The following is a 25822-nucleotide window of genomic DNA, read 5'->3' as shown; positions in this document are numbered from 1 at the left end:
CTGCATTTGCAAATGACTGGAATGAGATACCATTCTTGGCTTTGCCCCTGGATGCAGAATACAGAGCACTCAACACAATGGTTATCAGAAGTAAAATATTTTAGTGAGAATGTCACTTCACCATGGCTGTCACACCACCTCATGGCTGGTGTGAGGCTCAAATTACATGAAAACCTTTTGAAGATTTTAAGGAGCACTTCAGATGTGAGGCGGTATTATAATCATGACATCACTGTCACACTCTGAGTGTCTGTAAAGAAGCTTGGACACCATCAAGTCGATATTCAGGAATTTACACAGACCATTATATGGTCTCACCTGGGAACCAGGAGGTACTGTCTCCAACAGAAACCATATAAAACTCACCATGCGCAGAAACCATGGTTCATTTTTATGTATTTATTTTTCTCATGTCGATCTGGTAAAGGAAAATTTTCCCATCTTTATTGCTTTGTGTTTGCTCCCGGGTTAGAGAATCTTTATCTTTTATGCAGGCATACAAACAAAATTAGCGTGAATAAAAGCCATTTCAGAAAATTAATTATTCCCAGACTTCATTGCGCAGCTATTTCTAATGGATTTGTTATCAAAGCTTTCTTCCTGTGAGTGAGTCCATTGCTCACCCTGCAATAGAAACTTTTAATAGCGTTCATATTGCCATTCATTAGTCAATGGGATTCATTACTTGCTGTGAATCGTCTAGTGTCTTGTCCAGTTTAATTTTCAGTGACACAAAGAATGACATAGCTCCTCCGAGAAATTATTCATCATTTTACAAGAGTCTCACGTGGAGGCCTCTCTAGGCGCACATGCACTAAGCAGCCCTCTTAGCCTGAGACCATGACACATTTTTTTCAACGTTTAAAGGATCTTAAAGAACGTCTCCCTTCTATCAGTAAAAGGTATGCTTTCCCAATCAATTGTTCTGACTCTTTCCGTTGCCAGTCTACTCTGTGTGTAGGTCACCTGGTTATCCAGATCCTTCTTTAAGACAGTAACAATAAAACGAAGGTCACATGAGTTTAAGTTCCGGGGTTGTCATATTACACTCCTTCAGTCACTCGTCAGGAATTTTGCAGCCGCAAGCCGTGGTGACATATCCTCTTCCAAATGCTAAGGCTACGCAGCTAATTAAATAGGACTAAAGAGGCAAGTGTGTAGGTGGCAAAAGAGGGGACAGACAGGTAGGCACATTTCAGAGATCAAATACACAACCCACGAGTGGATTTAATATGGAAGATGAGGGATATGTGTATAGGAGGGACAGTTCTGAGACTTTGTCTTGGTTGACTAGTTCTTAGTATTGTCTGTGATAAGAAAGACCATGTAAAAAAGGATATTTGCATATTGAAAGGGTGTATCAAAACCTAAGGGGTAAGCCATGCCATCCAGGAGCTCCACATTTAGAAAGACCAGGCATAGGAAACACACAAGCAAAAGGCGATTTCAAAAGGAGCCATAGTAACGGAAAGAAGAAAAAAAGGGGGGGAAAGAAAAAGCCGAGAGCTGATGAGAGCTTTAATGAACAAGTGATTAACTTTCTCCAGCTTCTGAGAGTCCAGGGAGATGAGGGTGGAAAATTGACCTTGCTGTTTGTCCAAATGGAGCTCATTAAAGGCCTTTGACAAGAATTTTAATGGAGTGTTAAAAGCATAACGCGGTTGGGATGGGTTCTGAGTAGAGGATTTCAAAAAGGAAACTGTATCAGAAAGAAGAATGGGGTTTAAGTTCCCTGGAACTGTAGGCTTTGTAGGCAGGGAGACGCATATCTTCACAAAAATTTAACGTCACGTCGGATTGCTTTAATTTTACATGTAATTTTTTTTTAGTTATCAAATTATTTTTAAAAAATATCATGTGGCTCAAATACTTAGTTGATTCTCTTTGTTTAGATGTATGGTCAGAGCTGAGGGCGTGTGTCAGTTAGGAAAGCGCTTGCGCTGTGATCATGACGACTCCATTTCAGTCCCTGGCACCCACCTGAAAAAAAAAAGCCAGGCACAGCGTCACATGTTTATAACCCCAACACTGGGAAAACAGAAAACAAACAGAGGATGGACAGTTCTTCAATGACACCTGAGGTCTTCTAGCCCCCATACACATGCGTGTACACAGTGGAACGTGTGTACACACATGTGAATAGACATACAAACACAGTCAATATTTCCAGCCACTCGCATGTCTGACAGTGGCATTCCACAAGGCTCAGAGGAACATTGGAGTAATCACGGAGGTGAGTCACAGTCTCAGCAAACTTCAGCCTTGAAAGACTTTCCCAAACATTGCATGTATATGCACACGGGATAGACACACACAAAAACAAAATGGGTTGGGATTTTTCTGGTTTCCCCCTTGGACTGCCAATGTGTCAGGGCCTAACACAGAGATAACTGAACTTTTCAAAAGCAAGTGTCACGTCTGTTTCTTATTGTAGCTCATAATTGGCCTAGTAGAATGATATCACATTTTTTTTATTTTGTTTGATTTTACCCTAACACAGAATTTCTGTGAAATAAACATCATCATGTCGACTTCTTCTTCTTCTTCTTCTTCTTCTTCTTCTTCTTCTTCTTCTTCTTCTTCTTCTTCTTCTTCTTCTTCTTCTTCTTCTTCTTCTTCTTCTTCATACAATTTCCCTGGAAAAGTTAATCCATTTGACCTTGCTTTACGCTTCCAAAGCGTCTAGTCCCACTGCTGTGCTTGTGTCTACCCGGGTCATCCAGTGTGAATCTTGCTCAGTTCCAGAACAGTATGCAAAATACCCCAGACAACTTGTTTGTCACTCTTATTCTGCATATCTGAGCAAGTGAGACCTCACATGGAAAACACTGGACTTATAATCAGACCTCAGTTTTCAGCACAGTTCACTTGATTACTTTCCGGGTCAAACTACTGCTTCTCAGTTACACTCATTCATAAAATAACACTATTTTCCAACAGTTCCACAGAGTGGTTATCATGTTCAAATCTGAAATCACTTTATAAGATGCACAAGGTTGAAGCACCCAGTTTTAGAGGGACGTGAATAGGCATGCGCCCCTTTTTTCCCTTTGGATTTAAAACACCTGACACATTTCCCATACTAGCTGATCTTTAAACCTCCCTGATTGATTTAGTAACCGTCCCCACCACCCCACCGGGTTTTGATTAAATCTGTGTGATTCATTTGCTCATGCCTTCATCTAACCTTAGAGACTGCCAGACCTGCTATGCCCTTTGTTTGGCTCTAATTTTAATGAAATTGAATAGGAGAAAAGGAGAAGGAGAGTGCCGTTTGTAGGAACATCTGTTTTCTTTTCCCTGTGGCATGTTGACATAGGTGGCCTTGGGATTCTAGGCTGGAATCTGGTGCTGGGTTCTTTAGGTTCCCGTCTTTCCCTCTAGTTCCTACAGCATGGAGCCTTTTGCAGCATGCCTGCACGGAAATCTCCAGTTCCTAGGCAGCAGTGCCTTGTGATCCGAAACAAATGCTGTAACATATGGCCGTTTTCACCTTTGGCAGCAGAGAGGCCCTCGGAGCAAGCAGCAGAAGGCTCTCTCCTTCTAGCTGGCTGAACCTCTTTTGCAAGATTCCACCGGTTCATTTTCAGAAGGAATGTGAAGCTCATGACTAATGTTTCATAATAACTGCTTTTAACTAAATGTTTTCATGCTTAGATTTTCTGTATTATAAAGAGTTTTGCTTAACACATATTTATTAAAGAAAAAAGTGCCTTGCTTAATCACAGTGCTGTGAAGACCCAGCGTCCCTAGGAACGAGGAACGGAAGCCCCGACACTCAGTCTAGCAGACTGCCGCAAAGGACAGTGCAGAGCCAGATCTGTTTAGATGTGTTCTCACACCCTTTCCTCTCCCAAGGATGTCACCAGCATGGAGGTAGCATGCTGATGGAGACAGGGAGGAAACGAGAGAACATCGTGTTTGAGTTTCCATTTCAATAAGGCGTGTCCCTTCCTGCTGTCTCCCCGGTATTCTGCAGAGTGGATTCCCCGCACTCAGCAGCTCCACCCCAATGAGATGGCATCCGAACGGTCCCGGTTTCCTCCTTTAGCCCTTCTGTCTGCTAACACATGCTCCTGAGGGTAGGCTGCACAGGAGGGTCTGGTTTTCTAATGACAATTAGAGCACTAGCTGCGGAAAATCACGTTTCACGAGTCCTTTTCTTGTCTTTCCTAGCGAGCAACAGTCATAATAGCAACTAGAGCTGCCATGAATCCGCAGGGTGACAGAAGCCTGAGAAGCTAATGACTTTAAGGTTATGGGCATTGAGCTGGGAGTAGGGAAAAAAAAAACAAAACGGAACTTTTGCATGTCTCCCTTGTGTTTTTCCACCACCCGCTTCAAGGAGAGGCGGGGAGTCCACTTCAAGAAAAAGCACGGCAGAGATTTGCTTTGTTCTCTAAAAATGCCGAGATCTTTTTAGACATTTACAGGCCTTTCCCTCTACACCCCATCCATTTTAAGAATTGGTGGCTCCCTGGAGCAGATGCTAAAAATACTGCCCCCATATTAATAATCACGAAAGCCGCATCCTCACAGGGGCCTGCTTTCATTCTGTTTTAATCACATTTCCTGATTTTATCAAGCCCACTGCCTAATTGCTTTATCTCATCAATGCCTGTGTATCTGTAACTAGATTTGGATGTTGCTTAACAGATTTAGAGTCAGAGAGAAACACTGTGAGACACTGTGTTAGGGTGTGGAATAACGGTGGTTTGATGAAATAGGAATTAAAAAGAAATATTGTCTGGCTCCCAAGAACTAGTAACAAGAAGGACTAGGAGAGGAGATGATCTCATTCTGAGAAATTTGTACAAGACTGACATTAGGAACTTCAGAACTTAGACAGGCAGACAGAGTTTGCTTGACATGAGGGTGAGGTCTCAGCACCCCAGAAGCTGAGGCAAGATAAACCCTAAGTGCTGAGAACAGCCTGAGCAACATTGCAAGAGCCTGTATAAAAAATAATAAGCTGGATATCGGTTGGTGGGAGGTGTCAGTGTTCCTAGATTATTTTTCTGATACAACTTCTAATCCTCCATGTCTGCAAAGTGGTTTTTGCTAAAACAAGCATCTCTTTCAAGACTGAAGGCAGATGGAATGTTCCCAAGAAGCATCTTTCCTGACTGACAACTGATGTCAGAACTCACGGTGGAAAATGTCTGTGTTTCTCTAGCCTTCAATTTTTCAAGGAAGTTCGGGGTGTCAAAAACATGTAGATGGAAAATTTCAGAATCGGAAAAATAATCTTCATGAAATGGCATAACACGAAGAGCAAGTGCGATTGTTTTCATAGAATGTAATGACTTCTATTGGTTTAACTGACTAAACATAACTTTGTTGCTTTTCTCCTTCTTCTAAAAACAAACAGAGAAGAAAATCACGGTATTCCGACCTTGACTTTGAGGTAAGTCCCCATGAATTGCTTTATAATTTTAATTATTAACTCAAGATTGATTTGTAACTACTCGAGCGCAGCACCATTTGTAGCTCTGTGGATATGGTATTGCCATTGTGTAATCATTATTTTAGGAAGTCAGGGCTCTAAAATTAGGATCCTTCCTCTCAACATGGCTGGAAGTAAATGGCTTAGACTTCTAGTTACTCCTCTGAGGACATTTTCTAAACAAGTAAAGGTCTACTTTATAATAGGTAAAAGTAGATAACTTACAGTTAGAAGTTAACTGGTCAAACCTGTTCGTTGTGAAATAGGAATGCCAATTTCCTGGGGTTTTGTTTGTTTGTTTTCTTTTTTAACATAAGCCATTTTGGTCCAGTTTGACTTCAATGCCCACCTGTGGAAATCCCAAGGGAATGCTTTGGCTGGCCAACAAAGCTTAAACTGAGACTGGCCTATATTGTGCTGTGATTCCTGTCCTGAGGTTCTCTGTGGTACATTAAAACTTCGTTTTTCCCAATAGCTGGTGTTGATTCAATGCATGCCTGTGTTTAGTAGATGTATTTTCACAGATATAAACAAGATGAAGATTTTCATTTTCCAATTTGCATTGAATTTATATTGATGCTGTGATAGTGATGTTGGAAGTCACTAAAATGATGCTGTCTATGCAGCCTGTGCTCAGCGCAAAATTAATGATGTTTAAGTATCACATAAATGCACTTATGCATCTTGATAATTGGATGTGATTCATAGCCCGCTCACATAATAGGGTATAATATATGATAAATTTCTCCAGCATATTTGTACCCTTGTGACGCATACACGGAACTCAATATTTTAACTGATATCTCCAAAATTATAGGCGCCTCCTGGAATATGGGAACTTTTGATTCAATCTTTTCATTTGTGTAAGTAGGTGTTGTGTTTCTATAGCGTACAGCACACATCAATGTGTGCCTTAGCGGTTGTATCTGTCACGATGGTAAAGGATGGTGCCCCAGGAAAATGATTTTGTTTAGTAGTAACTCGGAGTGTATGCCACAAAATAATGATAAAGAATCCAGCTTCAATGCTTAAATCACAAATATCTAGGCAACTCCAGCGTAGTCACCTAGCACAAAATCTGTATTTCACTGAAACCTAAAATTTTAACCAAGAAGTACCAAATTCATAAGAAAAAAGTCAAGAAAAAATATTTATCAGTCTCCACATTTGAGTCTTTTGTGTCCTTTATGGGAAAAATACTGTGTTAGTTCTTTAGGTATCAAAGGAATAAAGAAGCAAACTGTATCTGTTTTTATATGTTGTGTACAGCATCACCTTTCTTGTGGCTACATAAATTTGTGTGTGTGTGTAGTCCTGAAAGTAATAATCCGTTATGTTATTCCAAAAGAGTGAACTCACTAGACCTCCATGACAAGACACAGTAAAAACTTAGATGTAACATTAAGCCTAACTACAGTCAACAAGTTAGGTAATAGCAAAACCAAACATTAAGATGAAATCCTAGCACTCAGGAGGTGAATCTTTGTAAGATCAAGGCCAACTTGAACCACATAGAAATTTTCAGGCCAGCCAGGGTTATATGGTCTGAACAAAACTGGAAACAAATTAAACCACACTGTGTCACTGAGAACGTTACGAGAAAATTGCTCTTTTTTTCTTCTATTCTCTATGGCAACCACTAGCAAGCAGATGCTATGCCTAGTATTCCAAACATAGAACCATAGTGTTAGCGAAGATATCTGCAGCATAGAATTGTGCCATTTCCTCACCTCTTTGACTACTATTATCATCGCATGGTTACTGCAGGAGGTCAGGAGGTGAAGCTTGGGGCGGGGGATACTCAGACATCACTTTTCCCTTACTGACCATTTGCTGTTACTCCCTTTTCAGCACACGTACAATGACAGAGGTCTGACAGGGTCTGTGTCCAGAAAAATCACACTGTTTTTAAGGTTTTCACGGTGTTAACACATGTATATGGAATTTTGGGTTGTCAATGAGAAGAAGGCCACTTCCCTGCCCCCTCTTCTAAATTTAGACCAGCCTAGTTGACTTTATGCCAAGCTCCCCGCTACCCTTCTCCCTGAGTAGGCTTTTACCATACAATGATTACCTTAGACAGTTTACCCTCGCCAGACTGCCTTATGAGATCCTGAAAGCATCATACTGTCAAACTTTGCCCTTTACACATTATCCAAGGCTTATATACAGTTTTAATATTTTGTTAATTAATTTTCCTTAAAACATAAGGATTTCCCCCCAAAAATTTAAAGCAGACCTACAGCAGGAGCCAGCTACACCACTCCTAGGCATACATCCAAAGCCCTCCTTGTCCCATGTTTACTGTCACATTGTTCATATGAGCAAGGGAATGGATATAGACTCTGTATCCATCCACACAGGAATGGAAGTGGGGTGCATACACACAATGGAATTTCTTAATAAAATTAAGTCATAAGGAAGAATGAAATTTGGAATGAAATGGATGGATCTGGAAAATATTACACTAAGTGAGGTGACTCAGGAAGAGTTTTTTAAAGAAAAATTGCATGTATCCCATATGCATATTCTAACTTTTAATATTTTTATGCATGTAAATAAGGGGGTCTGACGGTATAGACGACGACACGACACTAAATAGAGGACCACAATAGGGGAGATTAGATGTTACATGGAGACACATGGCATAGGAAAGCAGGCAGATACACAGGGGGAAGGTGATCAGGAGTGAAATGAGGGAGGAAAGCAAACACAAATTTTGATTGAAAACGTCATGCTGAGATCTAATTGTTGTATGAAGATAAAAAATAATAACTTCTGAAAATTGTTGGCTACTATAGGTGGAGAAAAGTTTTTTTTTTTCAGACTGACAGCCTCCAGGATAACACTGCATTCCTGAACTAATAACCCAAAAGGCAGACGAGCTATAAAACAGAGAAAGACTAATAATTCTTGCTGTCTGGGAAGTATACAGAAAATACGATAACGCTATTTCTATGTTATGTGACATATTCCTTGGTTTGTATTCCACCTTCAGCAGGGATCCTGATATACACTGAACACTCATTATGTTTCTTTGTGCAATGAGTGAATGAATGATTTAAATTCCATCTGATTTTCAATGGTCCTTGCTTTAACAAAAAGCTTTTGAATGAAACTTGAGTTAAGACAAAGACTAGTATAGGAATCAAGCAAGTCTGGAGGTAGCACTTCAGAAGTTTCCTCTCTGGATTGCACAGATGGGCACATCAAACATAACCCGAGGATGGGAAGGGCAGGTTGAAATTCCAGAGGTAAGAAGCGGCAGGGAGATTGGCTAAAGTGTGGCACGTTCACAAAACAAGAGCCAGAATTCTCTTAAACAAAGGTCAATGGAAAAGAAATAAACAGGGTAACTTAAAATCTTACATCTCCAATAGAAGATCTTACCTAACATGCTGCTAAGCCTGTCTGACTGAATTTTGTTTAGCCTTTTTATTTGTTTACTAGTACGAAGTAACTTGTTACTATCCGGCAAATAATTTAAAGGTGACTTTGTTGGTAATATTCTGGGTAGATCGATAGGGTAAAACAAGAAGTTGGAAATATCAGTTAAAGTGGCTAACCTAGGAAGGGAGTGATGAACTGACCGTGACAGGTGGATCCTGTGAAGTCTGGCCAATAACTGAATGGGGAGTGGGAAGGCAGGACAAAGGTGCCTACATTATGGGCTTGCATTTTTATATGTATGGGGAACAGAACCAAAAAAGAGAGTGGACATCTGATTAGGATGAGTTTCAGTGTGACGTTGGCATGGAGGTGCCTAAGGTGATTCTAAGAATCAAAGCAGCTAAAGTGGGTATTATTGGAGGAGACAAAGCTCAAGGAATTCCTAGAAACACAATTACAAATAACCGCAATGACTCTGTAATGTATAATAGTATCTGTTCCATGTTAAAAATAGAATTTTTTTTAAATCTTCTCTTCCAAAAACACAAACAGAAACCTAGTTTCATTCCTTCACTTGAATAATGTATTCTTTAAAATATCTTAGGATGTTTCTCTGAAGGTTCACAGAAACCCCACAGAGCCACCAAATCCATGAATTTCATCAATGGTCATGAGCAGTGAGTGAGGGCAGACTGAGATGTTGGATAATGGAGCCATTCTACACAGGGCTTGACTTTTATTGGAAGAATTAGGGGCATGTTAGAGAGAGTCATTTAGAATAATTTGATATCATTAGAAACAAGGCTAAGCTATAACATGTAGCTTATATTAATTTCTAAATATATAAGGCATATTATTTCAAAAAACGTCTTGTTCAAAACAGGTTCCTCCCTGCTTTGTCCCTGACCCCCTACAGTAGGTACAATCCATTAAGCAATCAGGGCATATTTTATAGGACACGTTTGGAGGGCAAGCAATTTGAGCAATTTAATCCTAGACTGTATCCATCTCTTCCATATGATTAAATTTAAACTGTTTCAAAATCATGCACTTATAACCAAGCATACTATTGAGGGGCAATGACAAAATGTTTAACTTGTTCGGTTTTCTTATATATACCCTCTGTACAGTTTATATGAAAACCAAAGTACATTTTTGTCCAAATCATCACATATTTGGAACCAGATACGGGCATAATTCTGGTATGCAGCTTCCATATTGTGAATGTATTGATAAATCACCATCCTCTAGCAACAGGCTTAACCCCTTCAACCTGCACCTTTTTAAAAAGTCAATATGAGTATTGGCATTCTCTACAGATCATTTTCCAAAGGCCACTCTCGCGAGAGTGAATGTACAGAGCACTAATGAACAAAGCTACAGATGGGTATGGACAATGGCAATGTAGGTCTATAAAATTCGAAGGCTGGAAATGGTGACTCACCGAACATGTTTCTAGTTCATGTGAACACAGGTTCTCCAGCCCTGTGCTCTAAGGTGAACAAAGAGTGTCTGACATCTCCTAACAGCTCCCATCAGGGTAAAGAACCCATACGCACCAGTACATCTTCTTTTTATAACTGAGGCTTTTTCTCTGTAGTTCAAACACAGCTCTGTGATTCACACTTCTGAATTGGAAAGCGAAAATCACCAGTTCATAGCAAAGCCACTGTCAGCTCCTCAAAACCACTTACGGAGAGGGTGGAAATGCCTAACAGGATGAGAATGAGAAGACAGGGCTCCTGCCTAGAGTCATTAGCACAAGTGCTCCTTGGGGCTCAGCACCCATGGCTTACAACCACCTGGAGCTCCAGTTCCCGGGGGCAGGGGGAGTCAATGCTTCTGACCTCAGCAGGCTCCTGTAGTCATACACACATATGTGCACACAATATGAAGATAATTTTAAAAATTTAAAAGTAAATATTGCTTCCAATGGAGAACAGTTATTAATAGGAGGTGATGATAAAATTTGTAGTAGTTTTCCATGATGCAGGGACTACCCTTGCTGATATGCCCATTCCATCCCAATGATTCCATTCATCCAGCTAACATTCACTAAGCGGCTCCTGACTACCAGACAGTGTGTTCCGTGTCAAGGATGCATAGAGGAAGAGATCAGCAGCTAGGAGGTGTCTTGAGGGAGAATCATTAGTGCCCACTTTAGAAACATCGTTGCAGTACTGCAAAAATCGTTTCAGCTACTCGATATCTGGAGAGGTAGGGCCTGCTATGGAGGATGCATAAACCCTCCAAGTTCTTTCTTCTCCCATCTGAACAGAGCATAATTTAAAACCCTCAGCAGTCTCTAGCAGGATGCTTTCTGAATCTCTGGAATATGTCTAAGATAGCAACATGCTGAACTGACTTGGAGACTCATTTATCACTTGCAAGAGCAAACTGCCTCCTTGAACTTCAGCAGCCTAGCCAATGAAGTAGAGGTCACGGCTGCTGCCTCCCAGAGTTATTATGAGGCATTAGGAAGATAATACTGCCCGCCTCATCATAGGTGGCTCTTTTCTATGTGGTCACGTGTCAAGTGTTCTACATCCTTTGTAAAATCTTCATGATAGCCCTAGCAGGTAGGCCTGCCTCATTGCTAAAGCTGCAACCACCAGGGAGACCAAGATTCCTGTTTCAGGCCATGAAACTTTAAATTGATGGAATTTCCACAGGTCTAGAGCTATCAGACTTGGCATAGTCTAAGAATTTAAAGGGTCTTCAAGAATTCTTAAGATATAGGATGTGTTTAAGACATCAAGTGACCTTATAATCTCAGTTTTATAAATTTCCAAATTATTACGAGTGTGCTTTTCAACACATTGCTATTTCTCTAATATCAATTACTAACAGGTTCCAAAGGGTACATTTATTTTGTGATAAAAGTATAAACTGAGTTTCTGACACTCAAAGAGGTCTTGTTGTTGTTGCTGTTGTTTATCGTTGCTGTTTTTGTTAAATGTTTTTTAATAAAAAATGAAAAAGAAATAAAGAACTAAGTTGCCTAGGAGAGCATATACATGTGGCTAGACTGGCGGTCATCTTGGACAGAGGTTCACGAGTCTTTCAAAACAATGTTAAATGATATTAATCTAAGTGGAATGGAATATTACTATGCACTGACTTTTATTGCAAAACACTCCTACAGTATTTGCAGTGAAATATGATGAAAGCAACTAAATTCTGAAGATATTGCCAAACACTGTATATTTTTGTGCTTTTACATAGAAAGTACATGTTAAATACATGTTAGAGTTTTAAGATTTTCAAAAAATGAAGTATAAATTGAGTTTTTCATAGAAGTTGGTTGCTTTGGGAAACAGGATATTTAAGTCATAAAAGAAAGAAAGAACTAAACAAAGCCTTACGTTAGCCAAGATCTGGGACGAGCCATTAAAATGGACCAATAAAATGTATAAGCATGAAAACGTCCACCAAGGTGCCTAAGATCACCAAAAGTATAAATGCTACAAATAAAGTTTCTGAAGCAGGAAAAGGGAAGAAACCCTTAATATTTTGTAAAAGCTGAAAGTGTAGCTAAGTTTCCAGCCCAGAGCATCACTGGATAGAAATTCTTCAACATCCTCTTGTAAAGCTGGCATTCTTATTGAAGGAACCTCTCTCATTCGCAATGAAGGTAGAAAGATGTACTGAGACAATGAAAAAGAAGGAATGATATAGGGAAAGTCAAGCTGAGCCAGGGTCAGAGATGGAGCTGTTTACTGTAGCTATAATTGACACCTCTTCCAGAATGCAGGCTATTATTGCTATGGTGTTTCTGGCAGTGCCACGGTGGCTGTTTCAATTCAGAATGATCATCTGGCAAGAGAATATATTTGCAACTAATTTTTGCAAGCAGGAAAGGCTCTATATTTCAGCATCCAAATTGTCATTTCCCTCCCTATTTATTGCAGGGTATTTTAGCTTTATTATTAGAATACCTCTCATGGAACTATATGAAATATTCAAAATGATCTCTGTCTATATAGCATTGGCAGCCACCATAACTTTATATTTTCCATTGTATATTTTTAGTATGTCCAACCAATCTAATTTTTTTTAAATAAAGCCTATCAAATTCAGAATCAAGTGCTGCTCATTCAAAGAGATCATATCCATAAAACCTCCAATCTGGGAAGGTATCAAGTTTCCCAGTGAGACGCTTGACATAGACTTTGCTTTTCAAACATTCTTTATAAAACAAAGGTATTCGATTGCAAGAATCATGACAAGACTTTGAATAAGACACAAACACACACAAAAAGATTCCTGTTAGAAAGATATGGACCCATTTAGCTCTTGACCAGGGAAGAGTAGCAAATTTGATTGCTAGCAACATGAAACTAGAAAACTCACACAAAACACAGTAAAATCAGCTCACAAGGTAAAGGATAAACGAAACCACCTGAAAAACACAGTCATCAAATGCCTGTAGCAAAAATGCTGCCTTTGGTGTCAGGAGCTTCAGGACAATGCAGTGCTTGTCTTTGAAGAGGGATGGTTTCACCAAGGAGAAAAGATTCAAGAGCATGGGTGGAAATTGGGCTAGAAATCAGAATTCTCAAAATAGAGTGTGAGAGAGGGGAAAATAGAGACAATCAGAACCATAATTAATTATTTTTAACTTAAATACAAACTTGTAAATATTTGGAGATTGTCTTACCTGTATTTCCTATAGTTCCTCCCTAATTTATATAGCATCCTCATGTATTTAATTTAACAGCTACAAATTTCCACTTATTGGGATTACAATGCAATTAATTCTGGTGTTCTCATTAGACTTTGACCTAACAGGAGGCAGTAGTTTAGCCTTATTTTTTTCGCCATTGTTACTCTAGCATGTAGCACACTGTGAGGCACTCATCAGAATGCATTAAATGATGCAGTAAAATGTTCTGAGGGAAGTGATGCTAGTGTGGCGTCACTCCTACACAGAAGGAAATGACTGTGAAGAAATGTTCATTACTATGAAAATGTGGCTGTTTTTTGAAGCATTCTCTGTGTCCCAGGGCCATAATTCAATGAGTGTCTTAGGACCTGGTACTTCATAGAACTATTTGCCTACTGAGCACAGGATATGCAGAATTACCTTGCCAGCTACGTGGTCCTCAGAATCCCTTCACCGAGTTGCTTACGCAAATCCTCACTCTCATAAATCTCCATCAGCCATCACTAGCCAAATTATGTTTGCCTGGTGTTTCTCTCTGAACCCCACAAGCCTGTTTTCGTGTACTCTCTTGGAGACGGATGGGAAGTTAATGGCGCGGTAATTGCTTGCTGTGTTTCACGTTCCATCATGAGTCATGCTGCCGTGTGCTCATCCTCAACCACCTGATTCTTCAACAGCCAAGTCCTAGAGCTCCAGCAGCAAGATGGAAATTGGTTATTGCATGTCTTAAAATGGCAGGATTCTCTCACATGAGTGTAAGGCAGCGGGAAAACAAAAGACCCTAGCCCAGCAGTGAAGTTACCTAGGTCCTACTCCCAAGGTTAGGAAACCGAAGTCGGCAGAGGGAATTTTGTAATAAGATTCAGTTTAACTTTACATTTGTCCTTCTCCCTGTTTGTCCCTTCTGTAAGCATCTTTTTAGGAAAAAAAAAATAACAACAACAACAAAAAAAAAACCCTAAGAGTTGTCAATCTTAACCTAAAAGATGTATTTATTTTCTCAACAAATCCTTACAGCTGAAAATGTTTGCTAGCTAAGACAGTGAGCCAAAAGTTAAAATCAGAGCCCAGACATAAGACCTAACAGCCTCCTTAAAACCACACAAGCAAATGGTGTTCAGATGTTTAGGTTTTACAATGCTGTGGACTCTTAAACATAACTGCAGAGTCCTGGAGAATGACCAAGATGCTGATACGTAACTTTTGAAAATCAACAGCACCGCGGAACAGCACCTGTAAATACAGAGAATTTATTCTCTGACTTTTCTACTAGTGCCTTTTAAATGTTTTATAATAGGAAAATATTCAAATGCCCAAGATCATTTTTGCTTACAAGCCCATTGTTGGGTTATAATGAAGTTTAAAGAAAGGCATGTAACTGTACCTGGGATTTTAATAGCTCATCGGCCACACAACCCTGACTGCTAAGATACTGCACCATCTGGTAAACAAGTATATGAAACCTATGGGCCAGATTTCCCTTCTGCAAAGCTCAGCGGTTATTCACATGGAGAGTGCACGGTCTTAGATCGCACACATCTTTCAGGCGCTTCAGAGCTGCGAGTCAGCATTAACAGCGGGGCCTGGGATGATGCTCCCCTTTAGTGCAGCAAGCTATGTTTGCACTGTTTATAGAAGTAAAACATAAAGATGTAATATTTCCCTGGACAAACATCAAGAACTCGTGAGCTTCACAAAGTCCAAATTTTTAACATTTTAAAATTACTGCAACATTTTTTGCAGAACAGACTTTACTTTTAAGGGATGAAAATCTTACACAAGAATGATGACTGTGTCCTAATGCACCCATGAGAAGAAGAAACTTATATTTTTTGTAATCTTGTGAGAGGAAAGAAAAAGCCTTCTTTCTCAGAAAGAAATAGGAATAGGAAAAAAAGAATGTGGGACATGTCATTTGCATAGGTGGTGTCTTTGGGGACTCCTGGCTCCTGCCTGGTTTAGCTTCCCTTAGTACAAGACAGCTTTTTAAGAACATGTGAGTCACATTAGGAATGCAAGCCGCCCTGTTCTCTCTTGCAGAAGGTCATGCACACGAGGAAGAGACACATGGAGTTGTTTCAGGAACTCAATCAGAAGTTTCAGACTTTGGACAGATTTCGGGACATACCAAATACAAGCAGTATGGTGAGTATATTCTGCATCCACAGTCAGGCTGGGCCACACGTGAGGCCAGCTGTGCCCCTTACCAATCAGGACAACTATACAACAAACAAACAAACCAAAGCAAAAACCAAACAAAACCAACCAACAAACAAAAAAACTTAGTGCACATAGGAAAATTAATAAGCCTAAAATGCACTTGGGAAAAGTGACCAGGAGACTTAGAAGGAATGACAAGAATCTTCAGGTGTTTTGTTCTAATTTCAAAGATTCTCCCTAACAAGCTTTAATTAGGATTAGTTATATGTAAAAGACAGGTCAGTTTCATATGGCCATTTTTCCACCAATTAAAATTCAGTTAATTCAAATTGCCAAATTGTTTGCTAAATTTTCCCATTGTTATTCTAATGCCTGCCATTTTAAGGCCACAAAACATAATACTGGTATAAAAAAGAAATTTGTTTAGGGATGAGAGTTTTGGATCAATGCCAATATCAGGAACTTGGGTTGTTGGTTGTAACCATTTCCTTCTCATTCATTCATACCACTACCATCTTAGTAGAGGACTCCATGAAATTAACTCTATGCCGTGACTCAGCACACGGCACGGTCATCGCTTCAGAGAAGGCTTCATCCTCACCGGTAAGTGGACTGTGCCAGGACTCTAGAAATTCCAACTACTTGAAAACACAGCCATGAACTACTGAGCTTGAGCAAGTCTTGCAGGTCTTTGCTCCTAAGGCTCAACTTCCTCTACTTATATGGGACACAGAAAGTGGCAATGGATGGTATGGACTCGTTTCAGTTCTTGTGACGTCTCGAAAGCAAGGGTGAGGGCATTGAGGTGGATTGGCTCTGCTGCCTCCTACAAGCTCTTCAGCTCACATGTGGTGCTCCTTGCCCAGGCAATGCAGCCCATGGGTAGCTCTTTGCCAAATGGTAATAGATGAATGATCAATGTACAGATGGATGCAGGTAGATGATGAGATAGATAGATAGATAGATAGATAGATAGATAGATAGATAGATAGAGATAGATGATAGCTGATAGATAGATAGGTAGATAGATAGATAGATAGATAGATAGATAGATAGATAGATAGATAGATAGATAGATAGAGATAGATGATAGCTGATAGATAGATAGATAGATAGATAGATAGATAGATAGATAGATAGATAGATAGAGATAGATGATAGATAGATAGGTAGATAGATAGATAGATAGATGATAGATAGATAGATAGATAGATAGATAGATAGATAGATAGATAGATAGATAGATAGATAGATAGACAGTAGACAGACAGGAATGATAGATGTTCATAGACAGATGAAAGATATATTGTATATTACTTTACCTATATTATTTCTAATCTCTACATATGAATAGCATGGTGTTTGATCATCTTCTAGTGATTCCTCCACATGCATCTTATGAGTCTTAGTCTGCCCAACTGGCTAATAAAATTAGTGTATGAAAAACTAAAGGATGAAACACATGTATATTCTCATGAGTTTCCTTCATTTCTCCCCGTACTTATACATTCCTGGTCACGGTAAGTTACTGGTAAATGGCAAGTATGAATTTATTTCCCAGCAATAATAACTCAGTCAATTTTTAACAGCTCTGACACAATGCCGGACATATAGAAGACATGCATACTATTGCATGTTTTTCAGTTCTTTTCTACTCCTCCATTATGAAATCATCAACTTTCAGCTAGCAGCAAGTGAAAGTGACACCACTGAGTTAGACTAAGCACATTAGCTGCTCATTTCAGAATATTGAGAGCTAACATGAAAATAAAATGAAGAAACATTGAAACATCTTTTTTTTTTAAAGTAGAGGTTGTGTTTACAAGTCTGGAAGGCTTATGCAACAGCTACAGCTGACTGACTGCTATAATATGATTGTAATTTTCCCTTGTTGTGTAAATTACGACAATAACTGGTCTGGGTATTAAATCATTAATGGCACAAATGTCTGTGTCTCAGTTTCCTAACAACCAAAATAGCCTGCTAATTACACCACATCTCTGCAATAGGGCACCTTTTTCAGAAGAGATTTATAAATATTTACCATCTGGGAACAGGGAAGGATACAGTCGTTATTGCCACTTGACTATTGTCCCAAATATCCAAGAATAGAAAAAAAAATCCTTTATTTAGCCCCGATTAATAACAAACACGCAATTGAGTTCATTATTCTTAATTCAGTCACATAATTTGTAGGGATACATTGCTAATGAAAAACTGCCTAATTGGAAAGTGAATGACATTTTCAGGAAATCTCAGTTTTTCTGTCTTGAGGCTGCTGTTGGACACCAGCTGCCCACCACTGCTAATGATGGCCATTATGCAGAACAATAACAGGTGGAACCAAAAGGACACCAAAATATAATTTAGTCCATTTCCTTACTTCTAGGCAGGAAGGTATATACAGCACCCAACAATGCAGTGGGTGGCTCTAGACGATCCCAAGATGAAACTCTTCTACCCTGACTGGTTTCACAATTTAGTCAAGATCCTCTTTCCTTCAAGCAGCTTCTAAGGATTCCTGACCATTTGGAAGAGTCATCCTCTCTTTTGCTTTGTCTCCAAATCAGAGTAGGTTGACCAATGAAGGAAGCAAAGAAAGGATGACAGTAATGGAGAAAGAACAAACTAGAAAAGAGAGATGGAGGAACTTAAACCTCCTGGACCTTTAGGCCATTCCTGGCTCCATCGGCTGTTGGGAGTGTACAAGTAACCTGCCATGCTTGGGTGGTTGTGAATTCTCTTGATCACTTAGCACTGTTCTTACTGATGTGTCCCAACACCAAGTTAGCGTGTTTGGCAGCTCTGTGTATGTTGGCTTACAGTGGTTCTGTAATTACTAGGCTTTAACACTCCCTTTAACTCCCTGCTCCTCCTGCACTTGAACTCAGAAGACAAACAACAGTATAAACTCCGGAACTTTTACAGGTCGCATCATTTCATATCATTATAGTCAGGCCTCCGTTGAAGCCTCTTTCAGCCTATATAGCGCTCTCTCTCTCTCTCTCTCTCTCTCTCTCTCTCTCTCTCTCTCTTTCTCTCTGTAGAATTAAATGATCCCTTTCAGCCGTTTCAGTTTAGCAATCAGTTGAGGCATGGAGTATATGAGGCCCTTTCTCTTAGGAGAGTTTATACACTACACCCACTGCTAGACACACAATACAGAAAGATGAGCTGCTTGTGGGCACTGACCCTGGCCACTGGCCACTAGCTCACTGCCTCCTTCTACCAGGTCTGTTTGCTTTGGCTGCTGAGTGCTGCAACCATTCCACAAGGAAGGGCAGGTAGGTAACTTCTGGTTGAAGGGACTACTACATATTGATGAATGAGGATGAGACAGGGTCAAGCTGGCAGTGACTCAGGATAATAACAGAAGTGAGTAAGAAAGCCAATTTATAAATTAATACTGAAATTCAGTTGATCATATGCTGAGAAATAACATTATGCAATTGGTATCTAGATATTTTGCCAATAATTTAACTTGGTGACTTTAGTTTATGTGATCGAACCATTAGCATATTTTTTAAATGGGGAAGGGGGCCCATCTGTTCCAAACATAACAGCAAATGAACCAGCATTTTGAATAACTGTCAGAGTTGGGCTAATTGGATTTTCCATTGCAATAAAGAGTTCCAGAAAACCCTTTTAAACACTGCTCCTGTCTAAAATAGATGGGCTCACTCTGGACCTGCTGCAGTAGAATCCATAGCGATGACCCTTTCCGTTGATGCTTGATGGATCAGGTGGCCCACAGCACGTCCAGACTTTGTGACTGCAAAATAAATTCCAAGTTCAGGAATTTGGCATGTGAAGATCCTCCTTCTCTGGTTTCTCTTCATCATCTGCGTGTTTTTTTTTTTTTTTTTTTTTGGTTTTTTCGAGACAGGGTTTCTCTGTAGTTTTGGTGCCCGTCCTGGATTTAGCTCTTGTAGACCAGGCTGGCCTCGAACTCCCAGAGATCCACCTGCCTCTGCCTCCTGAGTGCTGGGATTAAAGGCGTGCACCACCACCGCCCGGCATCTGCGTGTTTTGTTTCAGCTGCTTTTTTTTTCATGCCAACTAGAATGAATAAAAATGACAATTACCATAGCTTGCCATCTCAGCATTTTGAATTTTGATGCTCTGTACCACCACCCAGTCTCAATCACACGTGTGTCCATAGCCAGTCCTGCCTTCCTGTGCCATCTTGAAAGCTACTTCTCTGAGAAAAGACCATGTGATCCACACAAACATAAGCCATCCCTTTTATTGTCCATATTACTTTTACTGGAACACAGATGTGAAATGAACAAGGAGGGTGGGGATAAAACAAGAAGATCATAGAAGGAGGAATTATGATCAACATACATTAGTTGCTTTGCAGAACCCTTCCTCTGTGAAATAATATCCATAAATTCAAAGTATGTAACTTTCATTTGAGTATAATCACCTTCTGTAATAAATATACTTAATAAATAATAAGCACAGATTTAATTCCTCGCTGACACTTAAAAACTGTTTTCAAATACACAAAGAAGGTTTGATTCACACATGACCTTACCATCTTTGTCATGCACTACAAAGCCTATCTCTGTTAAGCAAGTATTAAAATATTAGGGTTTAGGTAGAATGAATACATTGCTCAAGGCCACTTCATATTGCTGTAGGGAATTGATATGTGGACCTGTGTGTATCAGGCCTTGAATCCTGGGCTCCCAAGTGGACCATTGTGTGTTTCCAGGTGGAATTTATTATTTCCTCCTTTGGACCTAATATAAAAGCCAGGGAAAGCAGTCAATATAGGTTATTGGTTGAAAGAAACAGAGTGAGAAGGAAAGGAGGCGTGACATTGTTTGTATGTAAAGCTGAATAATCTCCTTCACCTTTCCTAAAGGTTCATTCCTCATTGGGTCTTTATTATTAGTTGTTTGTCTTTGATTTCCTCATAATAAGACTGATTTCCTAAAACCTCTAATGTACTCAGAAGTTTAGGATTTAATTTATAGATATAAGTATGTCTATAGACAATGTCTCTTGTACATAACTTGATATGAGATTTGAAGTACTGAATGGAACCAATATAAAAACCAAGTAACAATTTTGTACTCCCTTTAGTAATTGATTATAACAAATCGGAGACCAGATCTGGGGAGGAGGATAAGACATGTAACAAGTAGAGTATTTTACTGTAAGCCAAGAGTGAGAACAAAGTTTCGAACTATCTTAATAATACTGGAGAATGAATTCCAGGGCTAATAGAAGATAAAAAGAGCTGAGGAAAGGAATTGTGTATAAGGGAATGATTTAGTGATGCCAAGGTCAGTTGTCTCTCATGAATAATGATAAATTTAAATGAACTCTGTATCCAATTAAAACCTGGATTAGTGTAAATATGGCAGCCCACACCTGACATCTCCTCTTGCAACAATAAATAAATTCAGCTTTAATCAATGCTCTACTTAACTTGGTGTCCTTCAGGTTAACTACTGGTTGTTTCTGTGCTTGAGTTGAATTTTCTTCTAAGGAGTGTTCAGTCATGATTTCCATCTTGTTCACTGATGATATCCAGCTTACTCTGTACGATTCGAACTGCCCCTTCTTACAGAAATATTTAAATGATACTGATTTAAACTAAATCAAATTCATGAGTGAATCTTTGATTATAAGGTATTTGGTTATTTGCTGCAGGAGTTTGTTCACGGACTTACTGAGCTACATAAGATGGCAGTTGAACAGGCATGCACACTAAAGCACACTGAGGACCAGCGGCTAGATGCATGCTCAAATGCCCCTCCCTCCATATTTCTGGATACATTTACCATAAAACTGTGATCTTTAAGAGGAAGGATGATGAGTATGTCATCCAATCACAGAGAGTATCACTAAGAATCAGCATCCAAAACCCACAAAGCAAGAAAATATAACAACACATGAGTTTCAAATATGCTAATTTCTTGAAGGAAAGAATGACTTCATTTTTTTTTCAGTAAACAACTACTAGGTTTAGCATTAAATAGGGTGTCCAGAGAACTATATGCAGATCTGTTTCCTTCACTAAAATTTCTGCCACGGTCTTCAGATTTTCTACATTTAATCTTACCAGTAACTTCACGCTCCTTCATCTTTCTTTGAGCAGTCATAATGACATTGAGACATATCATCTGCTTTGCCTTCCACGGTACTGTTCACAGCTTTCAATGCCTTAAACCTATGTGATAACTTAGGAGCGTTTTCTTCCCTTTGTCCTGTAAGAGAAAATTTAAACTGAAACTACAGTTTGCCACTCCCCTCAATTGTTGACCATCTCTGAATCCTGTAAACTACAATAATTACTAATCAAATAAACAGCTTTGTTCTTCTCCTCAACAGGAGAACCCTGCAGCAAACAAGAACCCATGGGACACTTTCAAGGCCCCCAGCGAATACCCACATTACACCACAATCAATGTCTTAGACTCGGAGGCAAAGGATGCTCTGGAGCTGAGGCCTGCAGAGTGGGAGAAATGTCTGAATTTGCCTCTGGACGTGCAAGAGGGTGACTTTCAAACCGAAGTGTAACACAATCAAAGCACACTGAGGTGGAGACACAATCAGATACACTGACACTGAGACTTGGGAAGCCTGACTTTTCCACCAGGACAGTGTGACTCTTCTCTGTCAGGACCTTCCTGTGCCCACATCAGTGTTTCCGTATGGTAATTTCTCACTGGTCAGGCTAGTGGAGAGACGGCCAAGTGTACAGTTCTCACCACCCCGTGTTGTAAGTACCCGTGGAATGGATTTGTAAGGCAAACTTTATAGATAAACCTCAAGCAACGATTCATGTTGTAACAGCTTCATGTGGTTTAGTTTTCAGAAAACTTCACCATGAAGCACAATGTATATATTTATGCAGTTTTTAAAGTTTATAACAGTCTGTTTGGCCATTACTACACTTTTTACTTTATAATATAAAAGCAAAAGTTTTTGTCATTAAATGAATGTTTGTTGAGCTACATTCTTCATTGCTTTAAATGCAATAAAGTAATAATCTCACTTTTATATGAATAATATATTTCACATCTTTATTATTGCAGTTTTCTCTAGAAGGCTCTGAGTAGCTTTCTCTGCTGCAGCTCTGTATAAAATATTTAAAATGTTGTATGGTGTAAATAAACTTTTGTCTACATATCAGTTTTTTAGTGCATTTTATTTTGGCTTTGTTGAACAGAAATTTACATATTTATAAAGTTTTCTTTTTCAATACCGACACTGAAAATGTATTCAGAGTTTTAACAGCATACCATTATCACTCCTTTGAACCTAATGATTTCTCAGTGTAATAATAGGTTTGCATAGTGCTTCTGTATTTCCTACCTAAACGCCCTTTGGAACAATGTACCATGGAAAAGGGACTTGTCAGGAATCCGCGACCATCATCCTCTTCATAACATTACGATCTTTTCTGTCTTGTGGCAAAATGACGGGTGGCAGAAAACAGTAGTTTACTAAACAGAAAATGATCCAGGGAAAATGTGTGAGGCGATTCAGTTTGCTGCATATTCCACAGAAAACTATTTCTATAGGAGTTCTTTATAACATAAACATCAATGAACTTATTCAGGACCTTAAATGTCTGCTCTGCATACACGGAGAAGGAGAATGGATGCAATTGTCTCTGGTTTGAAAGTAAGGAGCCCGAGATGAGCCAGCTGCGCAAGCAGTTCCCAGTGCCCTCTCTCATAGTGATGCCTCTTGCTTGCTCAGACACATGTTCAAGAAAGGCCAAGAAAGAATCCAGCATTGCCAGGGCGTTTGGGTGGCTGGAGAGTGTGTAACTTGCAGTCCTAAGCATTGCAGGTAATGTCCTAGAATGCTTAATTTGATTAGCTTTTAGTTAAACCTGAGCTGTGTGGTCTGTGATGGGACTCACGTAAGTCAGTTCCTTCTCCTGGCAACGTTAGTCACCTTGAGGGACCCCGGGGGACCCTGGCACTCAAGTTGAGAGGAAGAGACAGCAGTGATTCAGTCTTCAAGTGCACCTCCTGGCTGGAGCCCTAACTGCACAGCTCATGCAGAACCCCTGTCCCATGCTGAAAATGTTCTCAGTGTCAAGGTGTTAAAAGTATATTTTTAACCAGATTTTAAAGATAGAAGTGGTATTATTATGCAAAAAGGAGTATAACATAAGATTTTTCAATAAATTAAATGCTAATTATGATATAATTGTATAGTCCTATTGAATTTATAAGATGACTTTTTTGGTGAGAAGGAATATTTGATAAAGCATTCCCCTTCTCTGACTCCCTCTTCTTCCTTTTATCCCACCCTATATGTCTTTCTCTGACATATGCACACACATGTCTCCTTGTGTGTGTGTACCCACATTAAAACACATAGTTCTCTGCTTCATCTCAGAAACCTATAGCTATGAATGAAGACTGCATAGAAAGTCAATCACTCCCATTTGTAAAACTTCAGGGTTTTTGAAAAAAAATGCATTAGTCAGCTTTTCAAAATATGAATTCAATAAGTTTAAAAATATGTAAATTCAACACATTAGATTCATATTTCTTTTAAATATTTACTGTCCTAAATAAACCCTTATTTCATGGCTGTTAATCAGAAATTGCTCACCGAAATATATGGGGCTGGGATTTTGGGTTGGCTAGGAGGTATGCCAAGTTATCAGCATGGGTCATTTTTCTGGTTTTTTTTTAATCTATATTTTAAGAACACAGGTTGAAAACTGAGGAATCCTCAGTTCAGGAAACCTCATTCTAGTCTTTTCCTTTTTAGTTCTAGCCCAGTCTTTCACACACCTGTGTGTGCACACGCAAACATATCATCAAGGCTGAATGGCACCTGTCTCCTTAGCTGGGGACGACCATCCAATCTTGGGCAGTTCCTTTCCAGCTGATTGTACTCAGAACCTTCCAGGGTCTTTGCGCCCTTGCACTAGAAGTCTTTGCTCTGTCCACGTGTCTAAATTTCACTTCTACGTCATGTGAAACATGAACTTCCTCTTGATGAAGTTTTCCGTGATTTTCTGAGCTAAAATTAATTTCACCTGTGAACTCTTAGAACGCTGTTTCTGTACTTCTTTTAAGGCTCTCAGACCTTCTATCTTGTTACGTTTTCTGATATCCCCTGGTAGACTGTAAGTGCCTAAAGGGCAGATTTCATGTCGGATCCATTTTGTATTTCTTAAGGGACCTAGCACAATAAATTTCACACAATAAATGTTTGTTAAATTATCTGTGGCATTTATTTTAGTATTTCTTACAGCCATGCTCACCAAGTCACACATTGAGAAGTATTAAGCAAATGTGATGGATTTGCTACTATCTTAGGCAGCTAGCATTCTGTAAGACCGTTTTTATGTAGCTGAGAATTTACTGGAAATATCAGACACTCATGCAAAATAAGTAATATTATTTAAGCATTAATAAATGCTTATTACCATGCACCATCTCTTTTTGTTCCTAGTAAGAGTATGTGAATCAGCAAATGACTATCCTGTGGCTCAGCAGTTAAGAGCACTTTGCTGCTCTTTCAGAGGACCCAAGTTCATTTCTCAGCACTCACGTGGCCCACGACTACCAATAACTGCCTTTGGGGGGACCGGATGCCTCTGGCCTCCATGGGTTACACACACACACATACACATACCTACACATACACCTACATACATATACCTACACACACATACATACATAGACCTACACACACACATAAACATACCAACACACACACCTCTACACGTACAAACATACATACCTACACACACATATATACCTACAAGCACACATCCATGTATCTACACACACATGTATGCATTGATTATCATTAAGAAACAGAGAGGCGAGTTCCCAGACGATCCTTTATTGTATGAGATTGTTTTGGCTATCCTGGGTTTTTTGTTTTTCCATATAAAGTTGATTATTGTCTTCTCCAGATCTGTGAAGAATTTTGATGGGATTTTGATGGGGATTGCGTTGAATCTATAGATTGCTTTTGGTAGAATTGCCATTTTTACTATGTTGATCCTCCCAATCCAAGAGCAAGGGAGGTCCTTCCATTTTCTGGTGTCCTCTTCAATTTCTTTCTTCAAAGACTTAAAGTTCTTGCCAAATAGATCTTTCACTTCCTTGGTCAGAGTTACCCCAAGGTATTTTATGCTATTTGTGGCTATCGTGAAA

The 25822-nt window shown here is 39.4% G+C and overlaps 1 protein-coding gene across 5 annotated transcripts in view; it reads left to right on the top strand.

Moving 5' to 3' along the window:
- The window catches only part of Adgrb3 (adhesion G protein-coupled receptor B3), a 721645-nt gene extending 696803 nt beyond the window's left edge, over window positions 1-24842 (top strand). For 4 of the 5 annotated variants that reach the window (XM_057752035.1, XM_057752037.1, XM_057752033.1 and 1 more), the window contains 3 exons: window positions 5372-5407; window positions 15543-15647; window positions 22011-24842. In XM_057752035.1, coding sequence (XP_057608018.1) covers window positions 5372-5407; window positions 15543-15647; window positions 22011-22199 — 330 coding nt within the window. In that variant the 3' untranslated portion in view covers window positions 22200-24842. The remainder of the gene's footprint in view (window positions 1-5371; window positions 5408-15542; window positions 15648-22010) is intronic. The other variant, XM_057752036.1, reaches the window with a different exon arrangement.
- Window positions 24843-25822: the final 980 nt, after the last annotated feature.

The sequence above is a fragment of the Chionomys nivalis genome, chromosome 19, assembly GCF_950005125.1.
Source record: "Chionomys nivalis chromosome 19, mChiNiv1.1, whole genome shotgun sequence".
In the NCBI taxonomy this organism is placed as follows: Eukaryota; Metazoa; Chordata; class Mammalia; order Rodentia; family Cricetidae; genus Chionomys; species Chionomys nivalis.
The sequence above is the reverse complement of the archived record's forward strand: the minus strand, read 5'-3'. Positions and strand labels throughout refer to the sequence as shown.